Here is a 17,898-nt window from a genome sequence, read left to right on the forward strand (position 1 = left end):
CAGCCCCACCGCGGACGAGGACCGGTGTGGAAGACGCTCCAGCAGGGGACGCATCCCGGGTCGCGGGAGGCAGGTGGGGGGCGGCTCGGCCCGCTCCTGCAGTTCTGGGACGCTCCTGCGCTGTCCAGGGAGGCCAGCTGGAGTCAGGGAGGCAGGGGGTTCTCCTGAGATCGCAGCGCGGTCAGACAGAGGTGAAGTCCTGCCATAGCCGTAAAGCCGCCGCCTGCGACGCAGGCCTGGGAAAGCAGCTGAAGATGGAGAGAGCGAGCGCGCGAGCCAGCGCAAAGCCAGGAGGCATTGGCCCTGCTGCTGCCTTCTCTGGCCCAGCTTACAAAATAGGGCCGAAGGTGGTGAGGGTTAAACGGGGATCGGCATGGCCACAGGATATGCTTAGCCCCGGCCAGCCCCCCACCCCCACCCCGTGAATGCCAGGCTGTGAGTGGAGTAGAGGAATCCAGCACCCACAGTTGATCTCCATCCCGAGGAACCGCCCCTCACCCCATCTTTCGAGGGATTGGCTCATTTCTCTGTTTTTTTTTAAAGGATCTATTTATTTATTTGAAATTCAGAGTTACAGAGAAAGGTCTTCCATCTTCTGGTTCACCCCCCAAGGTGACCCCAGCAGCAAGGGTCATGCCAGGCTGAAGCCAGGCGTTTCCTTCGGGTCTCCCATAGGCATGCAGGGGCCCAAGCACTTGGGCAGCCCCTACAGATGCCTAGAACATTCCTCAGAGGCAAGACGGGAAAGGTTGCCTTGTGGCAGCTGACTGCACAATGGACCCTTAACAGGGAAATGCAATGGAGAATCCTACTAGTTCCCCAGTAATTATGTGAAGATGAGTTGTTCTATCAGGCTAGGAGGAAGAGTAGTAGGGGCTGCTCTCATTTATTTATTATTTTATTTTAAAAGGTTGACTTATTTGAAAGGCTGAGTTAAGAGATGAGAAGAGAGAGATCTTCCATTGTTATTCCCAAAATGACCACAAAGTCCAGGGCTAGGCCAGGCAGAAGCCAGGAGCCTGGGAATCCATCCAGGTCTCCCGTGTGGGCACAGGGACCCAAGTATCCGGGGCATCTCCCACTGCTTTCCCAGGTGCATTAGCAGCGGAGCAATTAGGACTGGAACCGGCTCGCCTATGAGATGCTGGCATTGCAGGAGGTGGCTTTAACCTCTTGTAGCGTCTACAGGAGACATGGTCACATTATTTTACGTATTTTCACTGTTTTCATGAAATCGCCCCTGAGCCTGCATTTCTTCCACAAAGTTCTGCAGCATCAAACCTCAGGTGTAACTTTTTGTCAGTGAGGCGTGGACATGTGGTTTATTGTCACACCAGAATTCCACCACTGGTGTCTCCTCCCACGGTGAACTGACTGTTGGCATCCTTTGCAGATTTTGTATTGCGCATGCGATGTTTTCGTCCTCACTGATTTCCCAGAGGTTCTTTGAACAAGCCTGAAGGAATTACCACCTTGGAACCTGGCCTTGTGTGCCAATCCCTGAAGCATGTTTTTTAAAACATTTATTTATTTTAAAGTCAGAGTTACAGAGAGAGAGAGAGAGTGGGGTCTTCCATCTGCTGGTTTACTCCCCAGTTGGCCACAATGGCCGGAGCTGCGCCAATCCAAAGCCAGGAGCTTCTTCAGGTCTCCCACACAGGTGCAGGAGCCCAAGGACCTGGGCCAACTTCTACTGCTTTCCCAGGCCATAACAGAGAGCTGGACTGGAAGTGGAGCAGCTGAGACTCAAACCGGTGCCCATATGGGATGCCAGCACTGCAGGCAGTGGCTTTACCCGCTACGCCACAGCGCCAGCCCCCCTGAAGCATTTCTAAATGAAACAGAATATAGAACTTGGGAGAATCACATGCCACATCTTCTGTTGGCAAAGCATTAGAGCTGTGAGGACACCAGTGATGCAAGTCCCCATGCGCACACAGGCGCAACACTGACCCCAACCTGCCCTGTCCTGGTGTCTCGCCTTCATATCTCCTCAGGCTTCCAACAGCTTCTAACTATGCCACGTGCATTTTCAGACACTCAGATGTGATCCTTGACAGTGATCGAGCAGGGACCACAGCATTGGGGCAACACGTTTTTTATTTGAAACTCTTCTATAAAAAATGATTCACTGATTCTGACAGCAAGCATGGATGTGAAAGCATTTGTGGCCCGGTTAAATCCATCCTGGGGTCCAGCACTGTGACATAGCAGGTAAAGCTGCTGCCTGCAGTGCCAGCATCCCATATGGGCACCGGTTCGAGTCCCGGCTGCTCCACTTCTAATCCAGCTCTCTGTTATGGCCTGGGAAAGCAGTAGAAGATGGCCCAAGTCCTTGGGCCCCTGCCCCCTGCTTGGGAGACCTGGAAGAAGCTCCTGGTTCCTGGTTTTGGATTGGCACAGCTCGGGCCGTTGCAGCCATCTGGGGAGTGAGCCAGCGGATGGAAGACTCTCTCTCTTTTCCTTTCCCTCTGCCTCTCTGTAACTCTGCCTTTCAAATGAAATAAATAAATCTCTAAAAACTAAAAGAAAAAAGCACAAGAGTTTTGATAAATACAATACCATGCTAAACACCCCGTGTGTGTGTGTGTGTGTGTGTGTGAGAGAGAGAGAATCTCTTGCTCTATCGTGTTTCGGTCCCCTTAGAGGATGTAGAGCAATGGGAACTGTTCTGCAACACCGATGAGAAGGTACAATGGTACATCTGCTGTGGAAGGCGATTTGGTGGGTCCTCAAACAGTTAAACATAAATCAGCACACGATCCAGCAGTTCCACGTCCAGGAACCCACCCAGAAGAATTCAGAGCAGGAACTGTGTTACTTGTACACCAGTAGTCAAAGCAGCATGATTCACAGTAACCAAAACATGGAAACTGCAGTCAACAAACGAATAGATAAACAAAGCAGCCACTGGATCCATACAATGTAACATTACTCGGCCTTAAAGGGGACTGAAATTCTCACCCACACTGTGACTGGGATCATTACGCTAAGTAAATATTCAGACAGAAAGGGCTACCATTCCTATGCAGTGCCTAAAGTAGGCTAATTCAGAGACACAAAGTAAGACAGGGGTTACTCCTGACTGGGGGAGTTACTGCTGCACTCCCCAAATGCCTGCAATGCCAGGGGAAGGGCCTGGAACCAGCTTCCCTGAGGTGGGCAGGAATGCAACTACATAGGTTTCCCTGCTGCCTCCCAGGACCTGCATTGGCAAGAAGCTGGAGCCAGGAGCCAGAGCCAGGTGTCCGACCCAGGCAGTGCAACATGGGAAGCGGGAGTCTTAAGACAGACGCACCCCTTCCCCTACCTCCCAGGCTTTGCCGACACCAGCAGCGTCGCACTCGGCAACTGCCCTTAAACTGCTTCTCCAGTCATCAGAGAAATGAAATCAAAGTACGTAATAGGAGCATTGGTTTCTCATGTTCAGGGCACGGGGCCTGGGATTGGGCCAGGGAGAGCCAGGGACGCTCACTTGCATTAGTGTAGATATCTCCAGCCTGGCTTTGTGTAGGAGTTCCCACAGCCTGGTCCACCACAGAGAGGCAAGGCTGCAAGTCAGCTCAGCCATAGGGCAGGGGAGGGAGGGGTTTGCTTGCAGATGAAAAGGGCTGGGCTTGCACGGTTCTTACTGTGAAGCTTCCAGAGAACTGACCACACCAGATGTAGCCAGCAGCCAGCAGCCGGGGGGCCCTGGGCAGCAGACAGTCAAATGGCCATTCTTTGATTTGTTCACTCATTCGTTTGTTTAGCAAGTATGTGTACAGGTTTCTTCTTGTCAGGAAGTTGAGCTTGGCTTTGCTGGGGCCTGGGGGAAGAACCGGAAGTGCAAATGCCCTGTGCTGAGGGGCATATGACCACCACAAGACCCCGGGCCAAACACAACGGCCAGGGAAGTGCTAGGGCTGGCGCCGCACTTCTGGGAGGAAGCCACCACTCTCGCCCAGCAGCCTTCCAAGCCACGTTCCTCCTCTGTGACCCCTGCTGGAGGCTCGCCAAGCAACGTGGAGTCTGGAAATGTTACCCAGTCCTCCTCCCTTTAGTTCCTTTTCTTTTTTTTTTTTTGCCAGATCTGACAAGGGGCAGCTCCTTACCTGGGGAAGTGGCCTGCCTGGGCAAAGCTGGCTCTGGAGGGGCCGTCCTGGCTCTGGGCTTGCTCTCTGTGGGATCGTGGCTAAGTTCGCTTCAGCTCCTTGGGCCTCCATTTTCCTCTCTGTAGAATGGGGATAATAATGCCAGCTTAGAGTTCTGCGGGAAGAAATGAGCAACGCCAGTGATGATCTCAGCAGAGCCTCGCCCATGGTAGGCATCAAACACTTTCTGGTTCTTATTTTCATCATCATTAACTCACAACGGGGGAACAGGATGTCGGGGTACAGCCAATACATCTAGGAAGGCGGCAGAAGATGGCCTAGGTGCTTGGGCTTCTGCCACCCAGGTCAAACACCTGGATGGAGCTCCTGGTTTCTATATTGGAATGCAGTATATTGGGCCCAGACTGGGAGATTTGATGTGTGTTTCAAAATATATTGGTTTGAAGGCCAGCGCCGCGGTTCACTAGGCTAATCCTCCGCCTTGCGGAGCCGGCACACTGGGTTCTAGTCCCGGTTGGGGTACCGGATTCTGTCCCGGTTGCCCGTCTTCCAGGCCAGCTCTCTGCTGTGGCCAGGGAGTGCAGTGGAGGATGGCCCAAGTGCTTGGGCCCTGCACCCCATGGGAGACCAGGATAAGTACCTGGCTCCTGCCATCGGATCAGTGCAGTGCGCCAGCCGCAGCGCGCTGGCGGCAGCGGCCATTGGAGGGTGAACCAACGGCAAAAGAAAGACCTTTCTCTCTCTCTCACTGTCCACTCTGCCTGTCAAAAAATTAAAATATATATATATATATATATTGGTTTGGGAGTTGGGGACACGGACTTGGGAGGATTTCTGTCCGGAGAGCACATTTTAGTGCCAAGAATTTTTGGGTAGAATTCAAAGTAGCCATGGAACAGAGGGGCAGGGCTAAGGGAACAGCTCAAGATCGGAGTGGTTAGAGCCTGTGGGATGTGGGGGTGTGCTCTGGGGTGCGGCCAGAGCTGAGAAACCCGGAGGGGAAGAGCACTGCCGTTATATGAAAGACTTTTGCTGTGTAGTTCACCCTCATTATTTTATAGAGAGGTCTGCTCCTTGCTCCCCAGCATTCCTGCTGCTGGATTTATGCCTGCATTCTTTACCTGTTGACTCTGCTCCTAAGTCTTCTATACAGAGTGCGGTATTTCCTCCTGCACTCCTTAGACAGCTCTAACCATCGGGTCTCTATGGTCTGACTCGGATAATTTAAGGTCTCCTGGGTTCTGACATTCTGCAGTTTCATGACATTGCATCACACATGATTTTATTATCTATCCTTCCCAAACCTGAGAATTTCTTTCTTCAATTCTGGAAAATGAGTCACCATTATCTGTTTGAAAATTATTTCTCAAAGCCTTTTTTTTCCTGCTTCTTGAACCCCTATTGGTATTTAGACTTTCTTAGCCTCTCCTGCATCTTTAACTTTTTGTTCAGAATTTCCATCCTGTGTTACATTGCTAGCCTTTTCCTCTGTCTTCCAATTCAGTAGCTTTCACTTCAGCTGTGCCTAAACTATTTAACTCACCAGGGGAGCTTTTATTTTCAGTGAATATATTTTGACTTTCAGGAGTTTTATTTAGCTCTTTTTCTTTTTTTAAAGGTTTATTTATTTATCTGAGAGGCAGAGTTAGAGAGAGAGAGATCTTCCATCCGCTGGTTCACTCCCCAGATGGCTGCAATAGCCAGGGCTGGGCCAGGTGGCACCAGGAGCTTCATCCAGGTCTCCCACTTTGGTGCAGAGGCCCAAGCACCTGAACCATTTTCTGCTGCTTTCCCAGGCGCATTAGCAGGAAACTTGATCGGAAGTAGAACAGCCAAATAGCCCGGACTCGAACTAGCTTTACCTGCTGATCCACAATGTCGCTCCTTATTCTATAGTCTTCCTGAGGGCCATACTCTTGTATCTGAAGCCCCTAGGGGTGTAACCTGCTGTGTGCAACACGGCTGGCTCCTACTCATTCAGGGAAATTTGTTCTGTCTTCTGCGTTTCTGGGTTGTGAGTTCATGAACAGAAAGGTGAGCCCTCTGAGACCTGAGCAGGGGCATCCCCCTTTCCTCTTGAGCTGTTTTACATTCGTTTCTACAAATTTCCCTGGAATATTTCTGGTCTGGTCAGGGACCAGTTTTGTTGGTCAATGGCCACCACGATAAAACAAACTGAAAAAAAAATTGTATGTAGGAAGCTGACTCCTGTTGAGGAAATATAATTAAAAACATAACCTCCTAACCCAGAGATCTTCTCCTCAAAGGTAGCAGAGAAAGGAAACAGTTTTTTAAAAAATTGGAGGCCAGCATTGTGATGTAGGGAGTTAAGCCACCACCTATAATGCTGGCATCTGAAAGGGCATTGGTTTGAGTCCAGCACTACCAGCTGCTCCACTTCTGACCCAGTTCCTTGCTAATGGCCTGGGGAAAGCAGGAGAAGATGGCCCAAGCGCTTGGGCCCCTGCCACCCACGTGGGAGACCTGGTAGAGTTCTGGGCTCTTGGCTTTGGACTGGCAGAGCCTTAGCTGTTTTGGCCATTGGGGGAGTGAACCAGGGAATGGAAGATCTGTTACTCTGACTTTAAATAAATCTTCAAAAAAAATTTTTGGGGGGCTGGCGCAGTGGTATAGTGGGTAAAGTGGCCTCCCACAGTGCTGGAATCCCATGTGGGCACCAGTTTGAGTCCTGGCTGCTCCACTTCCAGTCCAGCTCTCTGGTATGGCCTGGAAAAGCAATAGAAGATGGCCCAAGTCCTTGGGCCCCTGCACCTGCTTGGGAGACCCGGAAGAAGCTCCTGGCCTTTGGCTTCGGATTAACCCAGCTGCAGCTGTTGCGGCCATTTGGGAAGTGATTCAGCAGATGGAAGACCTCTTTCTCTCTCTAACTCTGCTTTTCAGATAAACAAACCTTTTAAAAAATGTTTTTGAATAGGCATTCAACTGGCATGCGATGCAAGTTCCAGTTAACCCTCTGAGAGGCTGTGCAGACAAGAAGGAATCTCACTCGGTGCGGAGCGAAGCAAAAGCGACGCGGCACCCACACGCGTCCAAGACAGCCAAGTCCTCAAGGAGACGGCCTGGCTACACCGCTCAGCGCCGCCCTCTATCCTGACTCTCCCTGACGCCGGCGCACGGCCGGCTTCGAGGGCAGCAGATCAAACATCTCACACTTGCAGAAGCCCGGCCAGGCTTCAGAGCCCCCATGCACCTGTCCAGGCCGGGACAGGCGCTTGATTCCGGGGCTCTGAGTAACACGCGCCCAGAGGGAGCGGAGGGAAACCTCCCGCTTTCCACCACCAACGCGACTGGGCGGCGAGACAAAGCCGAGTCCCCGGACGGCGGCGCGGGGGCCCCGCACCCACAGAAGCGGAGCCCGGAGAAACCGCAGGTCACGGGAGCCCAAGGAGGCAGATCTCGGGGCACCCATTGCGGTATCCCCTGCGTTCCGGGCGGGGCGCGGTGGACCTGTCGGGGGCCTAGCAGCGGCGGGGTGGGGCACTTGGTGCTCCGGCCAGCCGGGGACCCAGCCCCTTGCCACACGCATCAGGCACGCTCCGGCGCCCCGAAGCTGCCGGCTACTGGGGAGACGCCCCTGTGACCATTCGCGGTGGCTCCGCCCCCCCCGCCGCCGCCGTGACCCGCCTCGCCAGCGGCGCTGTTTTTTGCGCAGGCGCAGGCCATGTCTCGCGGCGGGTGACGCAATCCAGCGCGGCCAGTGGGTGGTGGCGGCGGCATACGTCAGATTACGTAACTCTGTCCGAACGGTCGCCGCAGCGCGACGTGCGCGCGCAGCCCCTGTCCCGGCCTGTGTGGAGGAGGGACGTGGTGGGCGGTGTCTGCGGGGCGGGGCGGGGCTCGCGGCGGCCAATCGGCGGTCCCCGCGCCTGGTGCCGCGCCCCGCCCAGCCAGGCCGGGTAGTTCCTGCGGGCCTGGTCCGGCGGACGGCGTCTGCGGCGGGGCCGCTGGCTGGGAGGTGAGTGTGCGGTCCGCAGGGGCCCCGGCGAGCCTCGCTGCCGCTGCCCGGCTGTCCGCAGGTCCCGGCGGCGCTGAAGAGCGGCGGACCTCGGGATACTGGGGCAGGACCGTGTGCGGCCGAGCCCCGGGGTGCGGGCCGGGTCCACGCGGCCCCGGATGCCTGCGTCGGCGAGGAGGGGCTTGGCCCTGGCCGCAGCATTTTGTGGTGCGGGTCGCCTTTGAGAGGCCGGAGGTTCACGGCGCGGGGTCAGCCAGGGGACCGGAAGTCCGACCGTAGACCCACGCCCCCTGTGCCGAGCTGGCGAGCCGCGTCTGGGTGCCCCGGGCTCGGGCTGCAGGCGTCCGTGCGGGGGCCGGGCGGCAGCGGCGCGGAGTTGAAGTGGGCGCGGGGCACCAGGCCGCAGGCACTGGAGAAGTCGCCCCGGGGCGCCCGCAGGCACGCACGTCCGCCCGAGGCCGGCAGACTGGGGGTGGGGGCTGGCCGGGGGACAGGGGCGCCGGGCCCCGGGTTCCTGAGGAGACCTGGGGCTTCAGGGAGCGTGTGGGGCCCAGCGGACAGCTGAGGCATGGCCGGAAGCGGTCCGAGGAAGGTGGGCGCAGGGTCCAGGGCATAAGTCTGGGGGAGGGGCAGCGGTTACCTCTGCGCGCCCACTGCACTGGACGGACTTCTGGGGCCCAAGACGGCGCTTAGGGGCTGCGGAGAGCAGCTTTGCTTTGAGGCCGGAGCCCAGCCGGGCAGGCCCAAGCTCAAGTCCAGGCCAGCCCCTCACTACCACCTTGTTAGGGCTTCTGTGTTTCTGCATGGGGAGCTAGCAACAAGGAGCCCCCCACCGGCCACCTGCAGAGGGGAAACCCACGGTTCAGCCGCACCCTTGGGGCTTGCACTGTTTCGGGACAGGAACAGTCCTGCAGGTTGTAAAGCGTTTAGGGGTGGTGATGGGATTCTGAGCTACTTTCCCCAGTTTTCCTCACGGAAAGACGGTATTTACAGGTTTGTTTCCACAGGCAGAGATGATTTCTCTAGCGAGGACGGCGTTGTGGCACAGGGGGTTAAAGTGCCACTTGCCCTGTTGGCATCCCATATCTGACAGCTGGTTCCAGGACCAGCTGCTGGCTAATGAGCCCCTGCGTGAAAGATCCCGATGGAGTTCTGGGCTCCTGGCCTAGCCCTTGCTAGCCCGGGGGAGTGAACCAGTGGATGGAAGGTGTATTTCTCTAGATGTTTTTTTATAAAAATGATTCTCTGAGGTTTGCTCCCAGAGAGTGGCTAGCATGTTTCCTTTTAATTATCTGGTTTCCTGGCCAAAGAATCAGACGTTGTTGCCATAAATTCTGTCACAGTTTTAGGGCATGTCTGTAAGCAGATTAGAAAATGACCTTGGGGGCCTGCATGGTGGCCTGTGACACCAGCATCCATATGGGTGCTGGTTTGAGTCCTGGCTGCTCTGCTTCCAATCCAGCTCCCTGCTAATGCACTTGGGGAAACAACAGCCGATGGCCCGAGTGCTTGGGCCCCTGCCACACACATGGGAGACCCGGATGGAGTTCCAGGCTCTTGGCTTCCGCCTAGTGCAGCCCTGGCCATTGCAACCATGTAGGGAGTGAACCAGCAGATGGAAGATCTCTCTCTTCCATAACTCTGTCAAGTAAATCTTTAAAAACAAAAATGGATGACCTTGATAAGCAAGTTATTGTTTTGTTTTTAGATTTATTTTATGTATTTGAAAGACAGAGTTACAGAGAGAGGTAGACAGAGAGGTCTTCCATCTGCTGGTTCACTCCCCAGTTGACCACAATTGCCAGAGCTGCGCCAGTCGGAAGCTAGGAGCCAGGAGCTTCTTCTGGGTCTACCACATGGGTGCAGGGGCCCAAGGACTTAGGCCATCTTATAATTTCCCAGGCCACAGCAGAGAGCTGGATCAGAAGAGGAGCAGCCGGGTCTTGAACCTGCACCCATATGGGATGCCGGTGCTTCAGGCCTGGCCTTTAACCTGCTGCACCACAGCGCCAGCCCCCAAGTTATTGTTTGAATGTATTCCATTAATGATAGTTTTGGTTGTATTTGTTTATCACTGGAGGAAACCTTAGGAAAATGTTCTCTTATTTCATGCAAATATCATCTTTGGAAAGGGCACTGTGAGCTCCAGGACACTGCTGGCTACATGTGCCCATGGGCAGAGCCAGGCTGTTAATGGCGCTGGTACCTCCGGTGAACACAGACGCCTCTCGTGATTTGCAGCTCTTCTGCTTGGGGGGTTGTTAAAACTGCTGTTTGTGTCTTCACAGCTGGTTTTGGAAAGGAAGATGGAAAGTGGCGCGGTGCTGCTGGAATCCAAGTCCTCGCCGCTGAACCTGCTGCACGAGATGCACGAGCTGCGCCGCCTGGGCCACCTGTGCGACGTCACGGTCAGCGTGGAGTACCAGGGCGTCCGCAAAGACTTCATGGCCCACAAGGCTGTGCTGGCGGCCACCAGCAAGTTCTTCAAAGAAATGTTCCTTAACGAGAAGAGCGCCGACGGGGCCAGGACTAACGTGCACTTGAATGAGGTGCAGGTCGTGGACTTCGCTTCGTTCCTCGAGTTTGTCTACACTGCCAAGGTGCAGGTGGAAGAAGACCGGGTGCAGCGGATGCTGGAGACGGCCGAGAAACTGAAATGTCTGGACTTGTCGGAAACGTGTTTTCAGCTCAAGAAGCAGATGCTGGAGTCGGTGCTTTTGGAGCTGCAGAATTTCTCAGAGTCCCAGGAGGCAGAGGCCAGTGGCGGCCCCCAAGTCGGAGTTGGCCCCGACCCCCGGGCAGGTGCACTGGGCATGGACGGGGCTCACCCCAACGGCCTGGTGGATCGCTCAGACTACCCAGGGGAGCAGATGAGCAATGGTGTGTCACCAGGCACACCGCCGAGGAAGTCCAAGGAGAAAGCGGACAAGAAGAAGGATGTGGCTAAGCCTCCCTACCCCAAAATCAGAAGAGCCAGCGGGAGACTGGCCGGAAGAAAGGTCTTCGTGGAGATCCCTAAAAAAAAATACACGAGGAGGCTGCGAGAGCAAGAGACAGGTGCCGAGGGCGGCTCGGGAGACCCCGGGACCGCGCAGGCCCAAGACCCAGAGAGCGCGGGGATGGAGACCGGGCCCCTTACAAAAGTTGAGGGGGGTGGGGCTGGCATGCAGGTGGCAGACCCCCTTCCAAAGGCAGCCGGGGAGGGGGAGGAGGAGGAGGAGGAGGAAGAGGAGGAAGAGGAGGAGGGGGGTGCGGCGGAGAAGAGGAGGAGCAACCTGAAGTGCGGCGTCTGTGAGAAGGCCTTCTTGTACGAGAAGAGCTTCCTGAAGCACATCCGGCGGCACCACGGCGTGGCCAGCGAGGTGGTGTACCGCTGTGACACCTGCGGCCAGACCTTCGCCAACCGCTGCAACCTGCGCAGCCACCAGCGCCACGTGCACAGCAGCGAGCGGCGCTTCCCCTGCGAGCTGTGCGGCAAGAAGTTCAAGCGCAAGAAGGACGTGAAGCGGCACGTAGTACAGGTGCACGAGGGCGGCGGCGAGCGGCACCGCTGCGGCCAGTGCGGCAAGGGCCTGAGCTCCAAGACGGCGCTGCGGCTGCACGAGCGCACGCACACCGGCGACAGGCCCTACGGCTGCACCGAGTGCGGGGCCAAGTTCTCGCAGCCGTCAGCGCTCAAGACCCACATGAGGTGTGCAGTGCACAATGGGCGGGCGGGTAGTCAGTTTGTAGTACACCTGTCGGTGGGCAGTGCTCGATGGGTCAGTGCTCAGTACTTAGGTCTGAGACCCACACCAGCAAGTAAAGGGCCCTCCTCTCAGTTCTAGGCTGGATTTGGGGGTGCTATCGTGGTGCCCCTCATCTTTTGCTCGCTTTGGAGTCAACACAGTTGGCTCAGGCAGTGCTCAGTGAAGCAAGGTTGAGAGCCACTTCCCACGAGCTGGGAGCACCAGACGCTGGGGCCGCTTCTCAGAATCCAGGTTCCACAGCGCCATGACCTCCAGACTGGCCATGTCATGTCCCGCCGTGGCGGGAATGTTCTTGATCACGTGCTGCTGCCCTCACAGTACTTCCCCGGGCTGCTTGTGGCTGGTCCTAACGAGGAAGCTTTCAAAACCTGAAGCAGCTCTCCTCACTCAGCGTGTTAAACAACTTGCACAGGCTTGGCCTGTCCCTGCACGTGCCTTCCAGCATACGCAGTGGGTCTCCCGAGCAGGAGAGAGGTGTGTGCAGGCACCCCGTGCATTCTGGGATGGAGAGCGTGGCCCGCCTGCTCCTCGGGCCTTTGCAGGAAATGATGTGTGCGCGGTCGAGTGGACACCATGTTGTGAAGTGGGCTTTGACTCGCACCCCGAGTTACCATGTGAATGTTGTGCTTTCAGAATCCACACCGGGGAAAAACCTTTTGTCTGTGATGAGTGTGGCGCAAGATTCACCCAGAACCACATGCTGATTTATCACAAAAGGTGCCACACAGGTAAGCGCTCACGCTAAGCACTCAAGCTGTCGGGATTCCGGGGCTCAGCTAGCTGTAGAAGGGAAGCCAGATGATTGACAAGTGGGCACCTCCTGCCGGAGTGGTGCAGGCTGAAGCCAGGACACAGCTCTTCCATCTATGAGCAGACAAGTGACAGGGTGACCGTGTACAGGTGTACTGTGGCCTGCACAGTACACACCAGGCACCAGGGCCCGGGCGTGAGTCTTCGGGGTCAAGAGATATGAAATAGTCCTTACTGTTCTGCCCAGAAATTCCACTGGCAGGAATCTGTCCTCCAGAAATTGTCCAGAATGTAGGGAAAGGTACCTTGTGTTATCCATCTTCTTGCCATTTTTACTAACAAAGAATTGGAAACAACCTGCATGTCCCACCGCAAGGAAGCAGCTCAGAGCAGGCTGAGAAAGGCAAGAAAGAAATGGGCGTGCCCGGATGTGGAACTTAAACATGCACAACACAGCATACCTTGAATCCCAGCTGACTTGCAATTCAGCACGTAAAAAAAAAACAGGAAAAAAAAAAAAAAAAAAAACATTGCTGTGTGATGTGTCAGGGTGCTGGGATCGTCTGATTCCTGCCTCCCCAAAGCTTTGGGATTCGGCTTTCTCTCGAGGGGTAGCATCTCAGCTGGCCTCAGGCTGGTCCAGCCCACGAACATAGTTCCTTTTCCACGGGGTCTTTACCCCTGAGCACTATCATATGAGCCGCAGGTTCAGATACAGCAAGGCAGAGATGAGGCATCTGATGAGGGGAGTGCAGTTGTTAGTGGAGGTGAGTGGCGGGGGACAGTGTCGGGCCACACCGCGGGCTTGGCAGACTTGGTCATCTGAGGCGGTAGTCAGGTTTTAGCAAAGCCAGTATCTTCATCTTGACATGGATGAAATCAGGGGTGCCCTTGATGGGTGACCTTCCAGGGGATGACAGAAGCAAAGGTTGGAATTCAAAGCTTTTTCCTGTCCCACCTTCATGCTGACAGCAGTTAGTCCCTGGGAGGGTTACACACACACACACAGCCGTGGTAAACTTCCTCTCCCGTCCAGAAGGAATTTCATTCTTAGAGAGCCACCTGGAATGGAACGGCTGACTTGCCAGCATGCCAGCTGGCTGACCGGTGCCTCTGGTTCTAGTCCAGCGGCATTTTCGCTGGCCGATCCACGGCCTTTCCCACCAGCGGCCTCTGGTGGTGTCTACTTAGTCCACATAGGTCCTCTGAGGGCAGAGCCGCTCTCCCCACACTGCTCTGACCTTCACTGCCTCTTGTCCACGCAGGTGAGAGGCCTTTCATGTGTGAGACATGCGGCAAGAGTTTTGCTTCGAAGGAGTACTTGAAACATCACAACAGAATCCACACTGGCTCGAAACCCTTTAAATGTGAAGTGTGCTTCCGGACTTTTGCTCAGCGGAACTCCCTGTACCAGCACATCAAGGTCCACACAGGTACGGCTGCCGGGTGCCCGGCGGGGGGGTTCAGGCCGGCAACAGACAACCCCAGGTTATAGACGGACTAGGAGACTACCTGGAGTGAAGTTGTGGGAAAGCTTGTGTGTCACATACATTTTTTTTTTTTAAGATTTTTTAAAAATTTATTTGAAAGAGTTAGAGAGGTAGAGGCAGAGAGAGAGAGAGGTCTTCCATCTGCTGGTTTCACTCCCCAACTGGCTGCAATGGCCAGAACTGGGCTGATCTGAAGCCAGGAGCCAGGAGCTTCTTCCAGGTCTCCCACGTGGGTGCAGGGGCCCAAGCACTTGGGCTATCTTCTACTGCTTTCCCGGGCCATAGCAGAGAGCTGGATCAGAAGAGGAGCAGCCAGGGCTCCAGCTGGCGCCCATATGGGGTGCTGGCACTGCAGGTGGTGGCTATGCCACAGGGCTGGCCCCCATAACAGCATTTTTGAAATGCTGAGGAGCTGAGGAGGAGTACTTACATATGTACATGAGACAACCAAGACCCTTTTCTTCTTTTTTTTTAAGATTTATTATATTTATTTGAAAGGCAGAATTACAAAGAGGAAGAGACAGAGAGCACAAGCTTACATCCAGTGGTTCACTCCCCAGCACCAGGCTGGGGCTGGGCTAAGCCAAAGCCAGGAACTTCCTTTGTGTCTCCAACATGGGTGCAGGGGCCCAAGCACTGTGCCGTATTTCACTGCTTTCCCAGGCCATTAGCAGGGAGCTGGATTGGAAGTGGAGCAGCCGGGACTCGAACCAGCGACCACATGGGATGCTGGCACTGTAGGCAGTGGTTTTTCCTGCTACGCCACAGCACTGCCTGAGTCCCTTTCCTTTTTACGGAAAGGAACGGCCAGCGTACTGATTATGCGCATGGCTGTGTGAAGAGACTACATGTGGATAACCATATACACATGCAGGTGCGGTGACTAGGGGACTTACGGTGCTACACACCATCACTGTGGCACAGAGTTGTCATTTCTACACAGTGCTGGCTGCAGGCATGGACCTGTGTCTCTGGTCGGCTAGCCCTTGAGCCGCTGCCAGCACAGCCTGCCTTAAGGCAGGCGTGGAGGCTTTCCTGGGGTTTTCAGACCGTGTTGCTCCAAAGCCTGCTCGGGATTACGGGCGGCAGGCCAGGGAGACTCACCAGCAGTGTTCTTCCTCTGTCCCGTCTCAGGGGAGCGCCCCTACTGTTGTGACCAGTGTGGGAAGCAGTTCACCCAGCTCAACGCCTTACAGCGCCACCATCGGATCCACACGGGCGAGAAGCCGTTCATGTGCAACGCTTGCGGGCGCACGTTCACGGACAAGTCCACTCTGCGGCGGCACACCTCTGTAAGCAGCAGGCCGCGCCCCCACCCCCGGGCTGGCTCAGCGGTGGGCAGGGCAGGGGGGCGTTTGCAGGGCAAGGCCAAGCGGAAGCCAGAGTGCTTGCAGGCTGCAGAAATGCCCTCGTCAGTGGGTGCTGCGCGGGAGACGGAGAGACACACTCAGTGATGTGTTCTGTGTTTGATTTGTAGATACACGATAAGAATACTCCATGGAAGTCTTTCCTTGTCATTGTAGATGGCTCCCCCAAGAACGACGAGGGTCACAAGACAGAACAGCCGGATGAAGAGTACGTGCCGCCCAAGCTTTCAGATAAACTGCTGTCTTTCGCAGAAAGCAGCCACTTTCACGGCCTGGCCGCGGTGCCTGGCAATGTCGCCCCCGCCCACGACGGCAATGCCGCAGACACCGCCTGCAAGGCCGACGCCGCCGTGGTGTCCCAGGATGCCCTGCTGGCCACCACCCTCAGTGAGCTCAGCGAGCTGAGCCCACAGGCGGACGCAATGCCCGCCCAGCTGCACCCCTTGACCAGCATGGAGTGAGTGGGAGCACGCGGGGCCTGGTGCCAGGCAGGACCCTCCGTGGGGCCCCATGTGGTGGCAGCTGCAGCCCAACGGGGCCTGGGGCCAAGAGACAGCCGTCCCTGTGCAAGGTGTGGGCAGGGACGGCCTCCATCCATCTCCCTTGGCCTCCGTCACCTTGCACGTCATCATCGCTGCGTTGTGAAAGCTTTCCCTTGAAAATCCTGACCTGCATGATCTCATGACGCGGTCACCGAGCAAGGCCGCCCACGTGACCACCTGTAACCCCTGCGTGGGCTGTGTGTGAATCCTCGGAGCGCCGGTGCTTCACCCTGCCTTAGCTTCCTCGTGTGTTTACTTCTCGGATAGTCTGAAGGTATTTTTCTACCAAGCTGATATCAGAGTGGGGCCATGTATTGTTAGCCATGCAAATCACATTTGCCACAGGGACCTTCAGGCAGAACTGAAGAAATGGATTGGTGCATTTATTCCTCCCAGTCCCCTCCCCACTCCCAGGCACTCATGGGAAACTGCTGAGCACAGACACAGCCCGGAACCTGTCAGAAGATCAGCTTTGGAAGCAGATGTGGCTGTTCCATTTCATTCCTGAAGACCAGATTAGGTGAACCCGTCCTACCAAAGAGCCCAGACAGTGTGCTGTTTGCAGCGAGGTGTGAGAAATTAAGCAAGAGGCCATGAACACCCGTGTCATTTCATTCACAAGCAGCAACGCGAGGTGAGCGTGGTAGACATCAGAAGAGTGTTGCTGCCAGGTATTCCTGCCTTGATCTGTGGAATTCTCCAAATACAGATTTCCTCATTTGCACACTCAGCATGGAAGCAGCTAGTGATTGCTAGTGATCTCTGTGTCCTTGGGAGTGCGTGAGAAGATGGGAGAGGGGACCAAAAGCCTGGACACTGTCATCCCTGATTATGCCTTAAAGAGTGGACCATGGGGGCAGGCGCCGTGCTGTTCCCTGGCTCGTGCTGGGCTTCGCTTCGCCACATGTCGCCACGCTTGGAAACACGCACAGTGAAAGGACGACCCTGCTGTTCGCTAAACCTCATGTCTCGTCCCAGGGCCTGGGCCTGTTGCTGTGTGCCTAGGATGTGCCGAGTCACGTGGAACCCTTCAAGGCCTTAAAGGAGAAAATTCCTTTTCTCACCGGTTGCTTCCCCCCTTACATCTTATTTATTAAACGTGCTATGAACACTGATTTCCTAAAAGGAAGGTACTTTATCTGTGAGGTCTGAGATGCAGATACAGCTGTGTTGGGGGAGGGCTTTCTTCCCAGCTGCTTTGTTTGACTTCAGTCAAGGTGAACAGCGAAGCCTCTGCGAGGTGTCTCAGGCGCTGGTAACCTGTATCACACTGGCCCTCAAAAGGTCACAGGGCCGAATTCAGCTAGGACGGCATCACTGTATCCAAGTCGTGTTTACAGAGGGGGAAAAAACACACTAGTTTTCATCTCGGTTGGAAGAGACAGAACCCGCCAGCTGATGCACTGTTTTATGGCGCAAAGTCATCCTGATGAGAAGGAATTTAAGTGATAGATTATTTTGTTACCTCCTGGAATAATTTTTGTCTTGAATTTGTTTCTTTAGAAGTTCTACAAAAACACTGTTTAACGTGTTAATAAATGTCTTCTTTGTAAAAACAGCTTTGCATTTCAGCTTATTTATGTGATTGTGATCACAGCTCTGCAGAAGCCAATTTTCTTTTTAAAAAGATTTACTTATTTGAAAGACTGAGAGACAGAGTCAGTTTCCATTTGTTCATTCACTCCCCAAATGGCTGCAGCAGCCAGGGCTAGGCCAGACCAAAGCCAGCAGCCGGGAGCTTCATCTGGGTCTCCCATGTGGGTGGCAGGGGCCCAACCACTTGGGCCATCTTATGCTGCTTTCCCAGTCACATTAGCAGGGAGCTCGACTGGAAGTGCAGCAGCTGGGACACGAACTGTCACCCACATGGGATGCTGGTGTTGCAGGCAGCAGCTTTCCCTGCCACACCATGCCAGCCCCTGAAATAGGA

The 17,898-nt window shown here is 55.1% G+C and overlaps 1 protein-coding gene across 2 annotated transcripts; it reads left to right on the forward strand.

Annotated features, from left to right (window-relative positions):
• Window positions 1–7,941: 7,941 nt before the first annotated feature.
• GZF1 (GDNF inducible zinc finger protein 1) lies at window positions 7,942–17,526 on the forward strand. 2 transcript variants are annotated; one of them, XM_002710937.6, is made up of 6 exons: window positions 7,942–8,070; window positions 10,359–11,761; window positions 12,453–12,547; window positions 13,835–14,002; window positions 15,194–15,351; window positions 15,537–17,526. In XM_002710937.6, exons 2-6 carry the CDS (start codon window positions 10,377–10,379, stop codon window positions 15,885–15,887), a joined length of 2,157 nt encoding a protein of 718 aa, XP_002710983.3. In that variant the 5' UTR covers window positions 7,942–8,070; window positions 10,359–10,376; the 3' UTR covers window positions 15,888–17,526. The 2 variants fall into 2 exon arrangements, with proteins under 2 accessions (XP_002710983.3, XP_069908239.2); XM_070052138.2 differs by having other exon boundaries at window positions 15,583–17,526.
• Window positions 17,527–17,898: the final 372 nt, after the last annotated feature.

This window comes from Oryctolagus cuniculus, chromosome 11 (assembly GCF_051225735.1).
Source record: "Oryctolagus cuniculus isolate XC-2025 breed Fujian yellow rabbit chromosome 11, ASM5122573v1, whole genome shotgun sequence".
NCBI classification, from domain to species: domain Eukaryota; kingdom Metazoa; phylum Chordata; class Mammalia; order Lagomorpha; family Leporidae; genus Oryctolagus; species Oryctolagus cuniculus.